Source organism: Camellia sinensis, chromosome 2, assembly GCF_055761805.1.
Source record: "Camellia sinensis isolate YWXY chromosome 2, ASM5576180v1, whole genome shotgun sequence".
In the NCBI taxonomy this organism is placed as follows: Eukaryota; Viridiplantae; Streptophyta; class Magnoliopsida; order Ericales; family Theaceae; genus Camellia; species Camellia sinensis.
This window is the reverse complement of record NC_138962.1, coordinates 146,029,883-146,050,269: the sequence shown is the minus strand read 5'-3', so window position 1 is coordinate 146,050,269 and position 20,387 is coordinate 146,029,883. Positions and strand designations below refer to the sequence as shown.

The 20,387-nt window shown below is 35.1% G+C and overlaps 1 protein-coding gene across 1 annotated transcript; it reads right to left on the bottom strand.

Moving 5' to 3' along the window:
• Positions 1–791: 791 nt before the first annotated feature.
• On the bottom strand, positions 792–19,966 carry LOC145820361 (putative disease resistance RPP13-like protein 1). The gene is made up of 2 exons (XM_082915760.1): positions 19,746–19,966; positions 792–5,053 (listed from the first exon to the last, which is right to left on the bottom strand). Exon 2 carries the CDS (start codon positions 5,044–5,046, stop codon positions 913–915), a length of 4,134 nt encoding a protein of 1,377 aa, XP_082771886.1. The 5' UTR covers positions 5,047–5,053; positions 19,746–19,966; the 3' UTR covers positions 792–912.
• Positions 19,967–20,387: the final 421 nt, after the last annotated feature.

Here is a 20,387-nt window from a genome sequence, read left to right as displayed (position 1 = left end):
TACTTAGGAAATTAGAAAATTAGGACTTGTGTGTAAATGCCAAAAAAAAAATAAAATTATGGTGTGTAGCTTTTCTTAACAGATAAATATAAAATAAATACTAAGATAATTCTTCAATCTAAAAAAAACTACTAAGATAATTCACTGATAATAAAAAAGCAGAAGAATATATATATATATAATATACAAATGACTAATTTTATTAATACATAAATCATACTTGTATAACAAATGATAAATTTTATTAATAAGTAAATCATTAAGTAAATTAATAATTTTTAATGATATGAAAATATTTTTCAGTTAACCATTTTGTTGATAAATAAATCATTAAGTTAATTAATAATTTTTAATGATATGAGAAATATTTTTCAATAAATAATTTTGATAATTTATTATTGCATAGGAGAATTTTTTTTTTCTCTAAGTATTGTGTTAAATTAAAATTTATAACAAACAGTAATTATAATTTCTAGTATTACAGGATCAATTCATATTTTAAACAAACCTAATAGGTGTATTTGTAATTTGTTAAAAAATAAAATATTTATATTTCATAATTGGCCAAGAATGTTTGCGTAGTTACGAAACAACCAATTACATAATTGACAAAAAATATTTACGTAATTACGAAAAAACTTTCACTCAACATATACGCCACAAATAATAAATTATTCAAAATAAAAGAATAAAATCAGAAAGAAAAAACGAATATCAAACAGCTAAGCAATTCTTTTATATATATATATATATATAATAAGTAATACACAGGCTCTGTTGTGATGAGATGAGGAGATGGCGACACTGTTAGCATTGATAAAAATAATAAAATAATAATTTTGATATATTAGTTTGGGTGATTGTTGAGGAGTGAGTACCTGGTAGTTTAGTTTTGATTGGTCATATGGCAGTTTATTCCTCTACCTCCTCTACTTCAAAGATGTGTCTGCCGTCTATGGTGACTTCAGGAATAGGAGCTATGAGGGGCCAATATTGGCCTTTCCCCTTTTCACACCTCCGTTTCATTATTGGACATCTGGAGAAATGAAGTTCCAAAAGCGAGGGAGGCAGCCCTCCTTGCTCGGGAAAAGATGCGAGCCTAGGGCAATTACTGAAATGAAGATCGGTGAGGTTTTGAATGGTCTCCATGGAAGAAGATATCTTCTCCAGATTTGGGAAATTCCAAATGCCCAGAGACATCAGAGAGGTGGGCAGCAACATCCCATCTACTGGAAAGCTGGACATCGAATAATATTCTTCTTCTTCTTCTTCTTCTGATACGTTACTTGGGCCTTCAAGAGAGAGAGTTTTAAGAGAGGGGAATCTGTGCAAACCCCACTCTGATAGTGGCTTACCAGTCTTCACATTCCCGATATCAAGATCAGTGAGGTTGGTGAGGAAATTCCCTTTCTCTAGAATGTAGGAGGAGACGATTCCTCCTCCTGCAGGCCAACCTTCTATCCCCAGAATTTCAAGGGAAGGGAGGAGGCTGTTGTTGAATAAACTAGGGACCGATTCTAGTTTTTTGCAATTTTCTATAAACAAAACTGACAGTTTTGTTGGGGGGTGGTGGACCCATTCTTCCCGAAGGGACTCCAGATTATCACACCCGACTATCTGCAAGGACTCCAGATTAGAATCGCGTGCTGTCCACCCAGGTAAGGACCGCAAAGCCTCACATGACCAAATCTCAAGTTGTCTTAGGCTAGGCGGAAAGCCTGTCTCTGAAAAAGATACCAGACTTGGACACCCCCTGATATGCATCTCTCGAAGAGAAGTGAAGGTATGTAGCCCCCGTGGCAGTTTCTCCAGCTTTTCACAATCAGATATCTCTAGATACTCAAGTTGATGTTGCCCTTCGTTTTCTACATCCTCGTCTTCTTCAAACAATGAAACAAGTTGATCACAACCATCAATTTGCAAACGTTGCAAGGCAAGGAGACTGTGTTGTAGTCCCGCCTCATTCTGCCACAGTGTTGTGAGTGCTGTACAAATATAAATCTGCAATTCTTTGAGTCCTTTAAGCCCTTGGGTAAGCCATTTTGGCAATAATGCAAGTTTCTGAATCATCCAAATGCTCAAGAAAGTTACTGAACTCAGATGCTTAGACATTGCATTTGCCAACATCATTTCATCATCTATGCTTGGATTGCACAGGGACTCAGGGATTGAAACATTTCTAATATCTAAGCAAGTAAGGGAACTGGGTTCAAGCACGTTACATGTCTCAAGGAGCACTGGAAGGCTTGGAAGATGAACATCACTCATGGATAGGGAGGTGAGTGACGGGAGAACAAGGCCAGAAGCTTCAACCAGCAGCTGCGGGCAATTTGTAATCTCAAGAGTTTTGAGGCAAGGAAGATTACTCGGCAACATTCCCACAAGTTTGGGACATTCTTTGATGGAGAGCTTACTAACACAAGTGAAGGTTTGAACTTCCCTGTCAATTCCAAAAATGTACCAATCCTCCCATTCTGACATATTCTCAAAACATAGTGTCTCGAGTAATGGAAAAGGTTTGGCGCAATGCTGCCCATAGAACTCACCATCCACATGCTTTACAGCACTCATTCCTTCAATGTGAAGGTCTTTCAAAGAGGGTAGTTGTCCAAGTGGCGGCAAGGAAGTGCAATTTTTACAATTTTGTAACTTCATGCACACCATATTGGAGAACAAAGGATCTCCTATCCAAGTTGGAAAGCTCATACCAAGGTAGCCTCTAATGTGTAGCTCTTTCAGCTTCTCGTGAGGTTTTAATATGTCAAGCACTTCTGTAACCATTTCATTTCGCAAACCATCCAAGCTCTCACTACTCCATACCATTGTTAGCACATCTATACCTTGCTTGTCATTTAAACACACCCCTCTTGCATACGAAGAATCAACCACATTTTCTATACCCGATATGCAAAGTGTCCCTCCAAGATGAATCAAGTTCCCCAACTCACTTATCCGAAACCCATTGTCTTTCATAACAATAAAATTGGATAGTGTTTGGAGACTTGTCAACTTACCAATTCCTCGTGGCATTTCTTCTAAGGACTTTGAATCAATCATATCAAGATGACGTAGATTGATAAGGTTTCCCATGTCCGCAGGCAATTTCCTCAGTTTTGGACAACCTCTTAGCATCAAAGTTTGTAGATTGTATAGGGTACCTAATGATTCAGGTACTGTTTTGATATTGGTGTAGGAAAAGTTAAGATATCGCAAATGTTTGAAATCTCCAATTGATTTTGGAATAAGTTCGCCAATTTGATATCCATTCAAACTCAACACCCTTAAGCGTTTCATCTTTGGCAACACTTCAAGGGGAACCTTGCTTGTCAAATAACAATGTCTATTTTTACTTAAGGACAATGGTAAGAAGGTCCTTACATTCTCGGCTTCATAAAAAGTTTCAAACTTTTTGATTGTGTCAAAGCTGCTTTGCATGTAAGATGAATGTCGAGCACTCTTCAATTTTCTACATTGCTCCTGATCCTTCAATTTATCCTCCTCCAATCTAAAACAAGTATATCCTGCAACTGACTGAGCCAAATCATTGATGAGGTCATGCATCACAAATTTCGAGCTTTCACCACCACTTGATGGTTGGAAAAAAGACCTCGACCGCAGTTCACGAAAGTATTCAACTCCTAAATCTTCCATTCGCTTCTGCCCATTTTGTTGCTGAAGAAGGCCTTCTGCCATCCACAAGAAGACTAACTCCTCCTCCTCAAATTCATAGTCCTTTGGCAGTATAGAGCAATATGCAAAGCACCGCTTCAAATGTACAGGGAGATGATGGTAGCTTAATCTCAAAGCTGGGGGAATTTCATTGCCTGGTTCAGTTAAATCCCATATTTTACTATTCAATACATTTTCCCACTCATTGTCTCTTTCTTTGTCTTGTAAAAGGTCACCGAGTGTCCTAGCAGCCAAAGGCAAACCTTTACATTTTCCCACAATTTCCCTACCAATACGCTCCAAATTTGGATTTGCATCCATGCTTCTATTCCCAAAGGCATGTTGTGCAAACACTGACCAACAATCATGTTCTGATAGATCTCGTAACAAATGGTTTTGAACGGTTCCCATACTTGATGCAACATCTCCGTCACGGGTTGTTACAATTATCTTACTTCCTGGGGCTCCATCATTAAAGGGGCTCTTCAAAACCTTCCAATCATTGTACTTCTTGTCCCAGACGTCATCTAAAACAATTAAAATCTTTTTTCCAACCAAATTTTGCTTTAGCTGAACTTGAACTTGATTCAATTCTTTAAATTCACAAGGCTTGAGAGTAATGGACTCAAGAATTACTTTTGAGATTCTCAAAATATCGAACTCATCAGAAACACAGACCCATGCTTTCAAATCAAAATTCTTGTTCACCACTTCATCATTGTATACCATCCGCGCAAGGGTGGTCTTGCCGAGCCCACCCATACCTACAATGGGAATTACGCCAACTTTGCTATCACTTGACTCACTGCTTAGGAGAAAATCAATTATCTCCTTTTTTTCCTCATCCCTGCCACATATGCGAGGTTCATGTATGAAGCATGTGGAGGGTGATCTATGCCGAGCTTTGGCAGATTCTCCTGCAACAATATTTTGTAAACCAAGCCCACGTCCTCCTTCAAAAATATTTTGCAATCTGGTAGTGATTTCCTCTATCTTGGAAGTATAACTCTTCGTAAAATCAGACAAAAGAGTTGTTGGATTGAATCTTGTATACCATTTGCGCTTCTTGGTGCTAGCTACTTGAGTCTCTGATGTCAACTTACACTGCAAAGCTTCAGTGTCAAATTCATCCAGTATGTCATCCATATCATAAGCCAGGTCTGTGAGTTCCTCCAGCCACATTTTCACATATCTATTTTCTATTTGTTTCTCCTCCGCATCATCTAAGAATGCTCGAATTTCAGCTAGTTTTCTACTCCATTTCTCGAAGAGAGTATGAACCTGCTCCCGACCAGCAAACTTCAGTAGTACAGTTGAGACCAACTTCTCAGACAACATCTGAATGAAAGTATCCAGAAAGATTTCGCCTATATGCATTGTTTCCCTGGTGAAAATAAGGAAGCAAGAAACAATATTATATAATATTATATTAGATTTCACCTATATGCCTTGTTTAATTCGATATTAAACAATCTGAATTTTTTGTGTGTGCTTGAGAAGATTGTTCTGTCTTATTTAAAGTTGAATATGGATCATTGATTGAAGGTTCAACTTAAGGATTAAACTAAGATGACTAAGGGAACTATTTATACATGGCGTGGGATTATTTTAAAGTGCAAAACACATTTTTGCAGTTGCTGCCGTGGGTATTCTCATCCTTGTGAGCTTTAAATCCTTGTCTTGACTTTACAACATAAATTTTAGAAAAATATTATAGGTTCTAAATTTTTTACTAAACAAATGACCAAATGTTTAACATAGGTGTGTGGTCCACATTTTTGTAGACCTCACACCCATGTAAGACATTTTGTCATTTGTTTAGTAAAAAATTTGGTAATCTTAGCTTTACTCTAAATTCTAAGACTTCGAGTGTATTCTAAGCTTAATAGTGAGTTTTAAAGGGGCGAAATCTTATGGATGTACTCCTTTTAGGGTGTGTATCATATATATTTTTTTATAAATTGACATAATTTTATCATAAAATTTCGTAATATCAATTATAAAATATGTAACCTCACCATAAATTAGCATAACAAAATGTCTAAAATTTTGTGATTCATGTAACAAAAGTTTGTGACTTAGTTATGATATTTTTTGTTACACCAACCTTTTATACTTTTGCTCAAGTTCCAATCTGATACTTCTATTTGGTATTAAATTCATTAACAAAAATTAGGCTAAATTACCTTTTGCATCCTTGCAGCTTACGTAAAATCTCACTTTAATCCCCCCCTCCTTTTTTAATTGTAACAATCAACCCTTTATATTTTTGGTCATGGTACAATAATTTATTTATTTTTCTCCCTTTTTTCTACTCTATTTTTCACGTTATTTTATTTTTCTACTATATTTTTAAAACTCATCACCACCAAACACCCCTTCCTTACGGCTCTCCATCCTTTGTTCTATCTCTTCAAATAAAATCACATTGAAACTTGACCGAAAGTATAAAGAGGGTACTTGTTACAATTAAAAAAACAATGACACTACATGTACTAATTAGTATACAAACATATGTTATGATATTGTCACTTCAAAACTATAAACCCTCACCCATTATACAAACTACATAGACCCAAATCCTCTAAAATTATGTCATATCATCCGTTAGTTTACTAATTGGTGCGTATAGTTTTATTCTTAAAAAAATAAGGAACCAAAGTGAGATGAGGGGCTGTTTGGGATGTGCTATATAGGTGCATTTTTTGACTTTTTAACTAAAAAAGTAGAGAAAAAAAAAATGTTTAGGTAACTTTTTAACTTTTTATGAAAAATTGTGTAATAAAATATTATAGATGTACAATACACTGACCAAATTGTTGACTTTTGGGGTGTGCATGGATACATATTTTTTTAATGGGAATTTGTGGCTTGGGATGTGCCACGTCTCCTCACTTTGCTAAATTTATGTGCAAAGTACACTGACTGAACCTGTCAAATATAAAAAAATAAAAAAAAATAAAAAAATAGCTTCCCCAACACGCTTATAGTATCGATTTTTTGATTTTTTTAGTAAATTTTTAACTTTTGTAGTAGATCCCAAACAAGCACTCAATGTAATTTTTAATTTGGTAAAATTACCCAAAAAAAAAAAACCTTAGGTTTAGGTTTTGGCTTTTGCAACAAAATAATTATGAATTTTTACTTTCCTCAATTTAAACCCTAAATTTTTTTATTTTTTTCAATCTAAACCATACTTATTTTCATTAAGTAAAACAAATTGAAAAAAAAAAAATAGTATTTTTGTTATTAACCTCAATGTATATACATAAAATGACGGAAAAATAACATTTTAGTCATTAACTTCAATGTATGTATACATAAAATATTTAAAATAATATTTTCCATTCAATTTAATGGCTAAAATACTATTTTTTTTAATCAGTTTTACTTAATAAAAATAGAAAAACGATTTAGATTAAATAAAAATTAAAAGTTTAGAGTCTAAATTGAGAAAATTAAAATTTTCATTTTTTAAAAAATAATTGTTCCTTTTAATTTTGTTCGTGTGGATTGGTTTCTTATTAATTAAGAACACATAGAAACTAATGCAATAAATTTTTACCATTTTTTTATTTCTTTCTTGCTTAGGTGAAAACACAACAGAAGCAAAGTATACAAAAATAGTGTAAGGCAGTTGTGACAATAGAAATTTTTGTAGGGGTAAATTACACTTTATATCAAATTTCATTTTGCTCTCTCTCTATATAAAATTATGACGGTCAATCCTCTGTATTTATAGCGATTCTGGTTTAGACCCGACCCATTTGATGTTTTTGAATCAGGGTTTTATTGTTGTATACGGTTGTTCATGTCCTATTTCATCTTACAGTTCATTGAGTTTAGTTATCGTTGTGTTTTGGTTGCGTTTGGAACAGGTCAGGAGTTAGTTTTTCAAAATGGTTGTTGCCTAGATTTTGGCTTCTTCGCTCAAGCGACACTTCCTGCGCTCGAGCGGTCTTTATAAACTTCTAATACTTTTGCAGGTCTGTAGAGATGCTGAAAGTTGGTATTTCTTCGCTCGAGTGGCCCTTCTTGCACTTGAGCAATGCTCGCCCGAGCGGTGCTTCTTGTGCTCGAGCGTGGGTCGTTTGTTTGCAAAACTTCTAGGAGTTTGTATTCTTCGCTTAAGCGACAAACTTCTTCGCTCGAACGGTTACATCTTTTGTTTCTGGACGCTCGAGCGATACATTTTGCGCTCGAACGACCTGCGTGTATATCAGTTCGTAAAGTCACTTTTTTGAGTCACATTTTCACCTCTCTATAAACATTTCAAAACCTTATTTTCTCTCACTCTCTCTCTCAAACTCATTTATTTCACCCAAATAAACCTAGATTCGTCGACCTTTTTACCCATGTCCCTTTGTTAAAAAGATAGAGCTTGATGAGGGCTTCATTCTAATTGGAGCAAAGTTGATCTTTGACGTCTTTGAGTTTCCTTCACTCTCTCTCGTCTTCTAAGCTTGAGATAGGGATTCTTTACACTTTCTTTGAGTTTTAACTTAATTATTTGCTATTTCTAAACAATATTGTGATTTAGAAAATTTTGGAACAAATCTAGGGTTTTAGGTAAAAATCAAAAGAAGGGTTTTCAAATGGATTCTTGGAAATGATTTTGAAATTGTAAATGAAGATGAGTGGTGATAAAATTGTGTGTTCTTATCCTTGAGATTGATTCATAAAGAGAAAGAGGATTTTGTTCTAAATGTCTCAAATGTTGATTTTGTATAAATACTGAAATTGATATTGAAATTGTGAAATTGATTGATTTAATGAGAATGGTGGAGTTGGATATGTATTATCACTCATATCTTGAAATTCGAAAAGTTTATCTTTATTGATAATTGTTTATCTGTTTAAAAATATTTATTTTGGACTATTGGTGGAGGATAGCTATGATTATTGTAGAAATTGCATGAGAGTTAGGAGAATTGAAACTATTTTCTCATTCATTTGCATTGAGCATTATCTCACGCTTATACATTGGAAATGTTTATCAATTTGAGAAAAATGGGTGAATTTGGAAAATAAGTGTTGTCTGGTTGAAACAAGTTGGCCTGAGTGTCTATGGTGAAAGTCTAAAAACCCGTGCGTATACATGGGTGCCAATCCCGCGAATGAAATTTTCATAAAATGACAGTAGTAGTGTTTGTATAGTCTACTTTTACATGGGTGTCGATTTACGGTTTCCTACGAACGAAATTCCCATGAAAGGTTACATTTGTTTTGAAATCCCCAGAGTGTGATTCACTGCTCTGCTTTCTATTGTAAAGGAAATGATTCACGAGTTGTGTTGTAACTTGGCATTGTATGGTTTTGAAAAAGATATAAAACGTTTTCGGCACGTGCATTGTATGTTCATTCACATTGTAGCTTTGTTAAGATTTATATATTATGTTAGATTATTTCTACTAGGCTTTGACTCACCTTATATAGGAAAACCATTTTCAAGTATTAATGATATGCCTCTGCCAACGTAGTAGCTTGGGAGGACTTGGAGCAAGTGCTTCTTTTGCTTATCTGTCATATTTGTTTTGTACAAGCCTGGGGCTATATTTGTATTGAACTCAGACTCACTTTTGTTGTGACCAAGCCTAGTCTTGGAAAATTGTAGCCTTTAGGGCATTTCTTATTTGCTTTAACTTTTATTTTATATTTTTCATTTATATCACATGTTATAGGTTCAGGGTTAGGACTTGTGAACGTGTAACTGCATGTGTTACCTCTTGTAAAACGGAACCATATGAAATGAAAGGGTATTTATCTTCAGAGAATTATGTATATCCATTGTTGTTATTTATTAATATTGTGGGTGGTTTATTGTATTTTTTTTTGGGTGTTACAACTTGGTATCAGAGCGTACTGAGTTTGAATACTTTGGGTATGTAGGAAGTGGTTCTTACCACAATCGGTTTATGTCGCTTGATAAAGATGTTTGTATGTTTTGTATGCTATGTGATAATGTGCTTATGTGATTATATAGGTATGGGATTTAATTTCTAAGATATTGATTGGGTCTACGAGTTTTTAGAAGTCCTATTAGAAAAACACTTGATCACTACTATTTCTAATTGGAACTCTGGCATTGTCTCGGGACGATCATTATCTAGGAAGAAAATTCGTATGTGTTTATGTGACTATGTGCTTATATGGAGTGAATTATCTATTGTCCATCTCCTTAGGACGCGAGTGAGTTAGCTTCGCTACATTGTGAACATGCTAATCTCTTTTGTTACCTTCATTAGGATGTCAGGACATGGACGTGGATGTGGTGGTGGTAAGTGTGGTAGGCCTAGATGGCATGAGATGTCGTTACCAAATGAAATTCCGGCACAAGAATAAGGAGTTGGTCAAGCCAGTGTGGCTAAACCAGTTGGTCAGCAGGCCATTGGTGCTTTGGCTCGTGAAATGGCCGGAGCTTTGTAGGAATCCATGGACATTCTCAGGGCTGAGAATCAAGTCTAGGCCCAAGTTGCTGAAGCAAGGTCGCCATTCTTAAAGAGAGAGTTCTTCCTGTCTAATTCGGACAAGTTTTTGGGTGATCCTAAAGAGCCTTTGAAAGTGGATGAATGGCTCGCGTAGATGATGAAGACATTAGATATGCTTGGCATCGAGGATGATGGGTTGACCTTAACATCTTTCCAATTGAAGGGAGATGTGGATCAATGGTGGAAGTATGAGCGTGGGCGCATTGGATTGACTTGGGAGGCCTTTATCAACGCCTTCCAAGACAAGTTTTTGCCTCTTATTGTTAGGGAGAAGTTAAGGGACCAATTCTTGAAGCTCAAGCAACTTAATTTGTCAGTAGCTGAGTTTGAGACAGCTTTCACAAGCCTCTCTAGATTTGCACCCGAACTCGTGGTGACAGAGGAACGCCGTTTTATCGAGTTCGAGAAGAGGTTAAGGATCGAGCTTCTTTTTAAAGTAGCTAGGTCGATGATTAGGGACTACGAACGCTTTGTGGAGGTGGCGGCTCATCTTGAGACCGTAGCTCAGGCAGAGGAGGAGCGGATGAGGGGCTCCAGGAGGTTCAAAGTGAGGTACAAGATAGTAAGAGACAAAGGGGTTCTACCTCACAGCAATCCTAGGGAGCACAGTCTAAGCCACTTTTCCTATGCCGAGTTCAGGCTCATGGAGAGGTAGTTAGAGAGGTTTCACTTGTTTGAAGTGTGGCTAGTTGGGTCACAAATCTCTAGCTTTTTCGTAGAGAGAAGGAGGGCAATAGTTTGCACCGTCTTCGGCTCGTTCTCAAAGTTAGAGTCAAGGGAGAGGGCAGCCGCTTACCTATTATCGGTGTGGGCAATCAGGGCATATGAAGAGGTTTTGCCCTCAGTTGGATGACACGCCTAGTGCATCTAGTTCGAGACAGACACAGAGCCATCAGCCTACCTAGTTAGTACAAGCCTCAAGGACCAATCAAGGGGCCTCTTTGGCTCAATCCGTGCATCAGACTTATGCTCCAAAGGGTGAGCAGGTAGAACAGAGACTTACAGGGCGTGTGTATGCTGTTACCACGCCATACTTAGTACCAGCACCCTCGGTATTGCGAGGTAACTTTCTTGTTGTGTAATTCTATTGCTTATGTGTTAATTGATACGAGTGCATCCCATTTATTTATCTCCTCTACATTTGCATCGGCATTGGGATTAGAATTGGCTCGGTTAGCATTTCCACTTAGTGTAGAGTCACATGTCAGTGGTGAGATTGTATTGGAACAAGGGTGTTGGGGTTGTGAGATAGAAGTTGTGGGTCGTCGATTTCCTTTTGCATTCATGTTGATTAACATGTCGAGTTTTGATATTATATTGGGTATGGACTGGTTGTCATCATATCGAGCTGTCATAGATTGTTACCGTCAAAGGGTTACTGTATGTACCTCGAGTGATAATTGTTTTTATTTCATGTGGTATAGAGTCGATAGAGCCTTATTACCTATGTGTGATCTGCGTGGTTGGGGTGAGCTTAGTCTCATTCTTGCTATATTCTTGGGTGTTGAGAGTGATACAGTCCGAATTGAGTTACCGAGGGTAGTTTGTAAATACCCGGATGTCTTTCTCAATAATCTCAATAGTTTACCACCTCACCGTGAAATTGAGTTCTCTATTAATTTAGTGCCTGGCATGGCACTGATTTCTATGGCACCGTATAGATTTGCACCCGCTGAATTGAATGAGTTAAAGATTGAACTTCAGGAATTGCAAGATAAGGATTTTATTGGCCTTAATACTTTGCCTTGGGCAGCACCGGCTCTTTAAGGATGGCGTGTTGCGACTTTGTATCGATTACCGCAAGTTGAATCGATTAAATGTTAAGAATAAGTACCCATTGCCTCATATGGATGATCTTTTTGACCAATTGAAGGGATCTTGTTGTTTTTCTAAGATATACCTGAGATCGGGTTATCACCAATTGAAGGTAAGAGAGGAGGATATCTCAAAAACGGCATTCCATCGGTATAGCTATTATGAGTTCCTAGTGATGCCTTTTAGGTTAACCAATGCACCTACCTTGTTCATGGACTTGATGAACCGAATCTTTCATGAGTTCTTAGACCGTTTTGTGGTTGTCTTTGTCGATGATATCCTAATTTACTCACCCTTTGAGGAGGAGCACGAGGAATACTTGCGAGTTGTGCTTCAGTTGCTATGAACCCGCAAACTATATGCTAAGTTCGGGAAGTGTGAATTCTGATTGAAAGAAGTTAAGTTCCTTAGCCTTGTGGTATCTGGGGAATGAGTGACTGTAGACTCTTCTAAGATAGAGGCGGTGCAAGATTGGGAACAACCTAAGAACGCATTTGAGATTTATAGTTTCTTGGGATTAGCCAAGTACTACCATCGGTTTGTAAATGATTTCTTTAGTTTAGCCTCAACATTGACTAGATTGACGAGGAAGGGAATCAAATTTGTGTGGAGTGAGACTTGTGAGAAGTCATTTCAAGAGCCTAAGGTTAGACTTACCACCACTCTAGTGTTGATTATTCCGGAGAGGGGTTTGAGTTATTCTGTGTATTGTGATGCGTCACAGGAAGGTTTGGGTTGTGTTTTGATGCAAGAGGGAAAGGTAGTAGCTTATGGCTCAAGTCAGTTGAAAACACATGAGATGAACTATCTTACCCATGACTTAGAACTAACAATTGCGATCTTTACTTTGAAAATTTGGAGGCATTACATTTATGGTGAGAAGTTTGAGATGTTTTCTGATCATAAGAGTTTGAAGTATCTATTTTCACAAAAAGATCGAAATTTGAGGCAGATGAGGTAGATGGAGTTTATGGAAGATTACGACTTTGAATTACACTATCATCCGGGGAAGGCCAATGTTGTGGCCGATGCTTTGAGTAGAAAATCCATTAGCAGTGTAACGAGTATTGCCATCTAGGAATAGAAGATGGTGGGTGCTATTGGTGAGTTTGACTTGCATCTTGGCGAGTCCGTCGAGTCGGCAGCTTCGTTTTCGATAGTTGCACAACTTACACTTGTGAGCCGAGTTATAAAAGTACATAGGGGTGACCTTGAGGTAGATACCCACCAGGAAAAGATCTCTAGTGGAAAGGTAGAGAAGGGCTTGAACGAGTATTCTGACTCCAGTGTTAGATACCTTAACCGTCTTTTCGAGCTGGAGTCTTGTCGAGAGAAGCTACTCTGAGAGTTTCACCATTCACACCTCGTGGTACATCCAGGAGGCATAAAGATACATCACGACCTTAGTCGCCAATTTTGGTGGAAGGGGATGAAGAAGGATGTAGCCGTGTTTCTATCAAAGTGCCTTACTTGATATCAAGTGAAGGTCGAGCATCAGAGGCCAGCCGATTTGTTGCAACCCTTACTTATAGCAGCGTAGAAGTGGGAGCATGTCACGATGGACTTTGTTGTGGGTCTTCCGAGGACTTAACGGGGTAATGATGCCATTTGGATGGTAGTTGACCGATTGACCAATTCGGTGCACTTTGCACCCATGCGCACGAGTGACTTCATAAATTATCTAGCGGACCTCTACATTAGGGACATAGTTCGACTTCATGGGGTCCCTGTGACTATTGTCTCGGATAGATATCCATATTTTACGAGTCAGTTGTGGTAGAGCCAGCAGAATGCGTTGGGCACTAGGTTGACTTTTAGTACCGCCTATCATCCTCAAACTAACGGGCAGTTAGAGCGTATTATTCAAATCTTAGAGGATATGCTTCCGGATTGTATTCTTGACTTTAAGGGATCGTGGGAGAGACGCTTGCCTTTAGTAAAGTTTTCCTATAACAACAGTTTCCAGTCGAGTATTGGTATGGCACCGTTTGAGGCCTTATATGGCCGACCATGTAGATCTCTTGTGTGTTAGGCCGAGGTGGATGATGCACCTATGATAGGTCCAGAGTTAGTCCAAGAAATGATGGAGAAAGTTGCACTTATCTGTAAGAAATTGGTTACGGCTCAAAGTCGTTAGAAAAGCTATGCCGACCGTAGGAGGAGACCGTTCTCCTTTGAGGTGGGAGATCACGTCTTCTTGAAGACATCACCTAGACAAGGTTTGATGAGATCTGGGAAGAGTGGGAAATTTTCTTCTAGATTTATCGAGCATTTTAAGATCCTAGAACAGATTGGGAAGGTAGTTCATCGTTTAGCCTTACCGTCACAGCTTTCAGAGATTCATGACATATTCCATATTTGTATGCTACAGAAGTATGACTCGGATCCTTCATGTGCATTGGATTGGACTGAGTTAGAGGTTGACAAGGATGCCTCGTACGAGGAGAGACCAGTTAGAGTTTTAGATACTTAAGACCAAGTCTTGCAAGTTAAGACGATTCCTTTGGTAAAAGTGTTATGGCGACACCACGGGATTGAGAAGGCCACTTGGGAGCGTGAGTTGGAAGTCTATGAGAAGTATCCGGACCTATTTGTTGATGCTTGAACATGTATTGAAAACTTTGTTATGTTAATGTAATATAAACATTGTATATGTTTTGGAAATGTGAATTATATATTTAGTATTGGAAACTTGTTTCTCATTATGATGAGAATGAATGACCGTTGGATGGGTCATGGTGATGGCTTGACTTGCTCTCATTATGGCAATTGGTTTAAACTTGATTTCATTGCTGATTCAAAATTTCGGGGATGAAATTCCTTAAGGTGGGAAGGTTATAACGATTCTAATTTAGACTTGACCCATTCAATGTTTTGGATCCGGATTTTATTGTTGTATATGGTTGTTCATTTCCTATATCATCTTACACTTCATTGAGTTTAGTTATCATTGTGTTTTGGTTGTGTTTAGAACAGGTCGGGAGTTAGTTTTTCAAAATGGTTATTGCCCAGATTTTGGCTCCTTTGCTCAAGCGACACTCCCTACGCTCGAGCGGTTTTTGTGACCTTCCAGTGCTTTTGCAAGTCTGCAAAGATACTGGAAGTTAGTATTCTTCGCTCAAGCGGTCCTTCTTGCGCTCAAGCAATGCTCGCTTCTTATGCTCAAGCGTGGGTCTTCTGTCTGCAAAACTTCTAGGAGATTGTATTCTTCGCTCGAGCGACAAACTTCTTCGCTCAAGCGGTTACATCTATTATATGTGGACGCTTGAGCGACACATTTTGCCCTCGAGCGGCCTATGTGTATATCAGTTCGTAAAGTCACTTTTCTAAGGCCTCGTTTCGGAACAGGCTAATTTAGTAATTTTTTGGCTATTTGGCTAAAAAGTAAGTAAAAAAAACTTATATGTTTGGGATGACTTTTTGGCTAATTACGAAAAGATGTGCAAAAAGTAGAGAGAAAAGAGAATCTTTGACTTTTTGGTATGAGTTGTTGGCTTTTTGGCTAAAAGAGTAACTTTTTGACTTTTTGGCTAAAAAGGTAAGTCCCCAAACGGGGCCTAAGTCACTTTTTCACCTCTCTCTCTCTCTCTAAACATTTCAAAACTTTATTTTCTCCCACTCTCTCTAAAACTCATTTATTTCACCGAAATACACCTAGATCTGTCAACATTTTCACCCGTGTCCCTTTGTTAAAAAGGTAGAGCTTGATGAGGGCTTTGTTCTAATCGGAACAAAGTTGATTTTTGACGTCTTTGAGTTTCCTTTGCTCTCACTCTTTCTCTTCTTCTAAGCTTGAGGTAGGGATTCTTCGCACTTTGTATGAGTTTTAATTTAGTTATTTGCTATTTCTCAACAATATTGTGATTTGGAAATTTTTGAAACAAATCTAGAGTTTTGGGTAAAAATCAAAAGAAGGGTTTTCAAATGGATTCTTGGAAATGGTTTTGAAATTGTAAATGAGGATGAGTGGTGATAAAATAGTGTGTTCCTATCCTAGGATTGATTCATAAAGAGAAAGAGGGTTTTGTTCTAAATGTCTCAAATGTTGATTTTGTATAAATAATGGAATTGATATTGAAATTGTGAAACTGATTGATATTAATGAGGATGGTGGAGTTGGATATGTATTATCACTTACATCTTGAAATTCGAAAAGTTTATCTTTATTGATAATTGTTTATCTGTTTAAAAATATCTATTTTGGGCTATTGGTGGAGGATGGCTATGATTATTGTAGAAATTGCATAAGAGTTAGAAGAATTGAAACTATTTTCTCATTCATTTGCATTGAGCATTATCTCACGCTTATATATTGGAAATGTTTATCGTTTTGAGAAAAATGGGTGAATTTGGGAAATAAGTGTTGTTTGGTTGAAACAAGTTGGCCTGAGTATCTATGGTGAAAGTCTAAAGACCTGAGCGTATACATGGGAGTCAATCCCGCGAATGAAATTTTCATGAAATGACAATAGTAGTGCTTGTATAGTCTACTGTTACATGGGTGCCGGTTTACGGTTTCCTACGGATGAAATTCCCGTGAAAGGTTACATTTGTTTTGAAATCCCCAGAGTATGATTCACTGCCCTGTTTTCTATTGTAAAGGAAATGATTTACAAGTTGTGTTGTAACTTGGCATTGTACAGTTTTGAAAAAGATATAAAACATTTTCAATACGTGCATTATATGTTCATTTACCTTGTAGCTTTGTTAAGATTTATATATTATGTTAGATTATTTCTACTAGGTTTTGGCTCATCCTATATAGGAAAACTATTTTCAAGTGTTAATGATATGTCTCCGCCAAGGTAGTAGCTTGGGAGGACTTAGAGTAAGAGCTTCTTTTGCTTATCTGTTATATTTGTTTTGTATAAGCCTTTGGCTATATTTGTATTGAGCTCAGACTCACTTTTGTTGTAACCAAGCCTAGTCTTGGAAAATTGTTATGTGCTTTAACTTTTATTTTATATTTTTCATTTGTATCACATGCTATAAGTTCAAGGTTAGGACTTGTGAACGTGTAACTGCATGTGCTACCTCTTGTAAAATGGAACCATATGAAATGAAAGTGTATTTATGTTCGGAGAATCATGTATGTCCATTGTTTTTATTTATTAATATTGTGGGTAGTTTATTGTATTTATTTCGGGGCGTTATTGTATTTTTTATCAAATTTCACTTTGGTCCCTACACAAGTGTCAATGTCCCCCTTTTGTTATTCTATTATTTAAATCTTTATCAGAATATTGTCATGTGACAAGTTTGTGACTATTAAATGAGAGTAAAAGAGGAAAATCATCTCTATTTTCCACCAATACACATTTTATCCTACATGATAAGCACATGAGAGTTATTTTTTATATATATATATATATATATATGTTCGTATATTGAAAATTGAGACGAAGAAGTAAGAAAATAGAACTTTTGAATTTAAAAAATAAAAAATAAATAAAAATAAAGAAAAAAAACAACAAGAACAAGGAAATCGAGGGGAAAAGAAGATAAATAGACAGAAGACTGTATTATTGTGGAAAACAGAATTTCGTGATTCTCATTTATGCAAAATCTTAATTCATCTTCTTAATCGTTCACCATTTGCATTTTGTTTTAGCCTGATACAAGCATAATATGATGTAAATTTTGGAATAAAGTGTGTATTGATGGGAAATGAAGATGATTTTTCCTCTCTTACCCTCATTTCGTTGTCACATTTTTGTCACATGACTGAATTCTGTTAAAAATTTAAACAATAAATTAACAGAAGGGAGACATTGACATTTATATAGCGACCAAAATAAAATTTGACCCAAAGTGCAAGGGTTGACTATTTCGATTTCATGTACAAGGAACAAAATTAGATTTGACCAAAAGTGTTTAGGGTTAACTGTCATGATTTTATGTATAGGGATCAAAGTGAAATTTGATGCAAAGTGCAAAATTTACCCTTTTTATAGATAGGATTGCTCCATAAGCTTAACTTTCACAAATTTTATAAGGAAAAAAATAAATAAATAAACTAAACACTATTCACTCTTTTTGATTTTGAGTTTGAGTTTTAAAAAATTGTTCAAGTTTTTTATTTTTTATGTTTTATTGTCTTTAATTTTTTATTTTTTTTTATATTTTAGTTAATTTTTTTATATGCACTCAAAAAATAAAGTAAAATATTTGTGAATTTTTAAAAAAAAATTCAATAAATACCAAAAAGAAATGAAAAAGTATTGAATTTTTATAATTTTTTGTATTTAGTGAATTTTTTACAAATATTTTACATTTAAATGTATTTAGATTAAGTTAATCTAAAAAAAAATGCTTTAGAATTTTAAAAAGTTTATTAAAAACAAAAAAACACAAAAATTTAAAAATTTAAAACTAGGAAAATGTTTGGGGGCCCGAATTTTTGTGACTCGAATGGCTCGAATATGTTAAAACGATGTCGTTTTACACCCAAAATGATGTCGTTTTGAATGTTTCAAGCTATTCGAACCATGATTTTTTTGAGTCACCTAGCATTGTTGTTTAAAACTATTAACCAAAGAGAGTGAATATTTGGTTCAAAAAAAGAAAAAGAAAAGTGAATTTACAATGGATCTTTAATAGGCGTGAATTTCTATTTGATAGGATCCCTTAATTTTTTGATGAGATTAAACTATATTAACTAAAATATTGATAATATAAATACATCTTTTATGAAGAATTTTGATAGCTTGATGGGCCATGGATGATGGAACCTATCACCTCCCATGTGAAGTCGCCCGGTGTAAGGTTTCATTTGTTGAATGACACAGAGGTGCAAGTTTTTACACTTCTTTTATTTTGAAAACACACTACTATGTTTGGAATATAATCAATCTTTCACTGTGAAAAACATCTGTTTGGTTTAAAATTTTTTAAAATTTTAATTTGTTTTTTTTTTAGTATTTTTTTAACATTTAATTTTTTTTTATAAATTTTTTAGATTCACTTAATCTAAATACATTTAAAAAGTACAAAAATTTGTAAAAAATTTATTGAATATAAAAAAAATACGTAGATATATTAAATTTTTATATTTTTTGGTATTCAAGTATATATATAATTTTTATACTTTTTAAGTGTATTTTAAATGGATCTAAAAATTAAAAAATGATTAAAATATTTAAAAAGAAATAAAAAATAAAAATTAATATTTTATTGACATTTTTATTTTTTCTTTCTAAATTCTTATTCAAATTGTCAGTACCAACTTATCATTTTTTATCTCCAAAACAAAAATATATGATTGTTTTTAAGAAAATTGCTTTTTCACATTTGTGCTACTACAAATATATTATTGTCAGTACCAACTTATCATTTTTTATAACCAACTAAAAATTATAAACACAACATTCAACAACAACAAATTATGAACTACGGATAAAACTATAAACCTGCATGTATAATATATACACCTCACTATATAATACGATATATTATGATAATAATAAATAAAATAAAATAGAAGAGATAAGCTAATCCAAGGCAGGAAAACTTATGCATGTATATTAATTTCCTAAAATGAATCAAACATTATACAAATATATATATTTAAATTGTGTTTGGATTATAAATTTAGGTAAGAATTTAGGGGAAAAAATTTAAAAATGAGACAAATGTGAATGAAATATAAGTTAAATTTTTCTTTATTTCTCTTTTTATTTTCAAATCTCTATCTAAATTCATAATTTAAATGCATAATTCAAATATAGAGTTTGAGAAAATTACAAGAGATAAATTAAGGAAAACGAGAAGTACCTGGAAGCAAATTAACTTGAGAGAGAGAGAGAGAGAGAGAGAGAGAGAGGGGAGGACTTGTAAGGAAGGGAAGGGAGGAAGCCTGCTTGACAATAGTAGAAGAGAATAATGAAGTGAGCTTCCAACCACAGAGAAAAGAGAGAGGACTCGTAAGGAAGGAAGGGAGGAAGCTTACTTGACAAATTAGAGAATAATTCATATAAAAAAGTTAAAAAATCTTTTTTATTCACTTTACATTTTGTATATATATATATATATATATATATTTGCAAAAATTAAAAAAATTCTTTTCAAATATATTAAAATAAAAAGTTATTTTTCAAACGGCTTCAAAAATTGAAGGATCCGTTTGATTTAATTTTACAATTATGATTTGAATGTGAAATTATAATTTAAATATAGAGTTGTGAGTTGAGTTTTGAAAAGAGTTCTTACTTTTGCATTTCCTTTTTATTTGGTCTTTTAGAGATGATGAGCCTGGTTGGTAACAAAATAAGGAAAAAGCAATAATTCATAATTTTAAATTTGAAACTCTAATAATGACTCTAATAATGTGGCATGAAGCAAAAATATATATATATATATATATATATACATCAAATCATTCACGAGTGAGGCCTACTACCACATAAATAAAGTTCT

What these genes read in the sequence shown, in the direction of transcription:
- LOC145820361 (XM_082915760.1), bottom strand. Translation starts at nt 5,046, where the DNA reads ATGCATATAGGCGAAATCTTTCTGGATACTTTCATTCAGATGTTGTCT.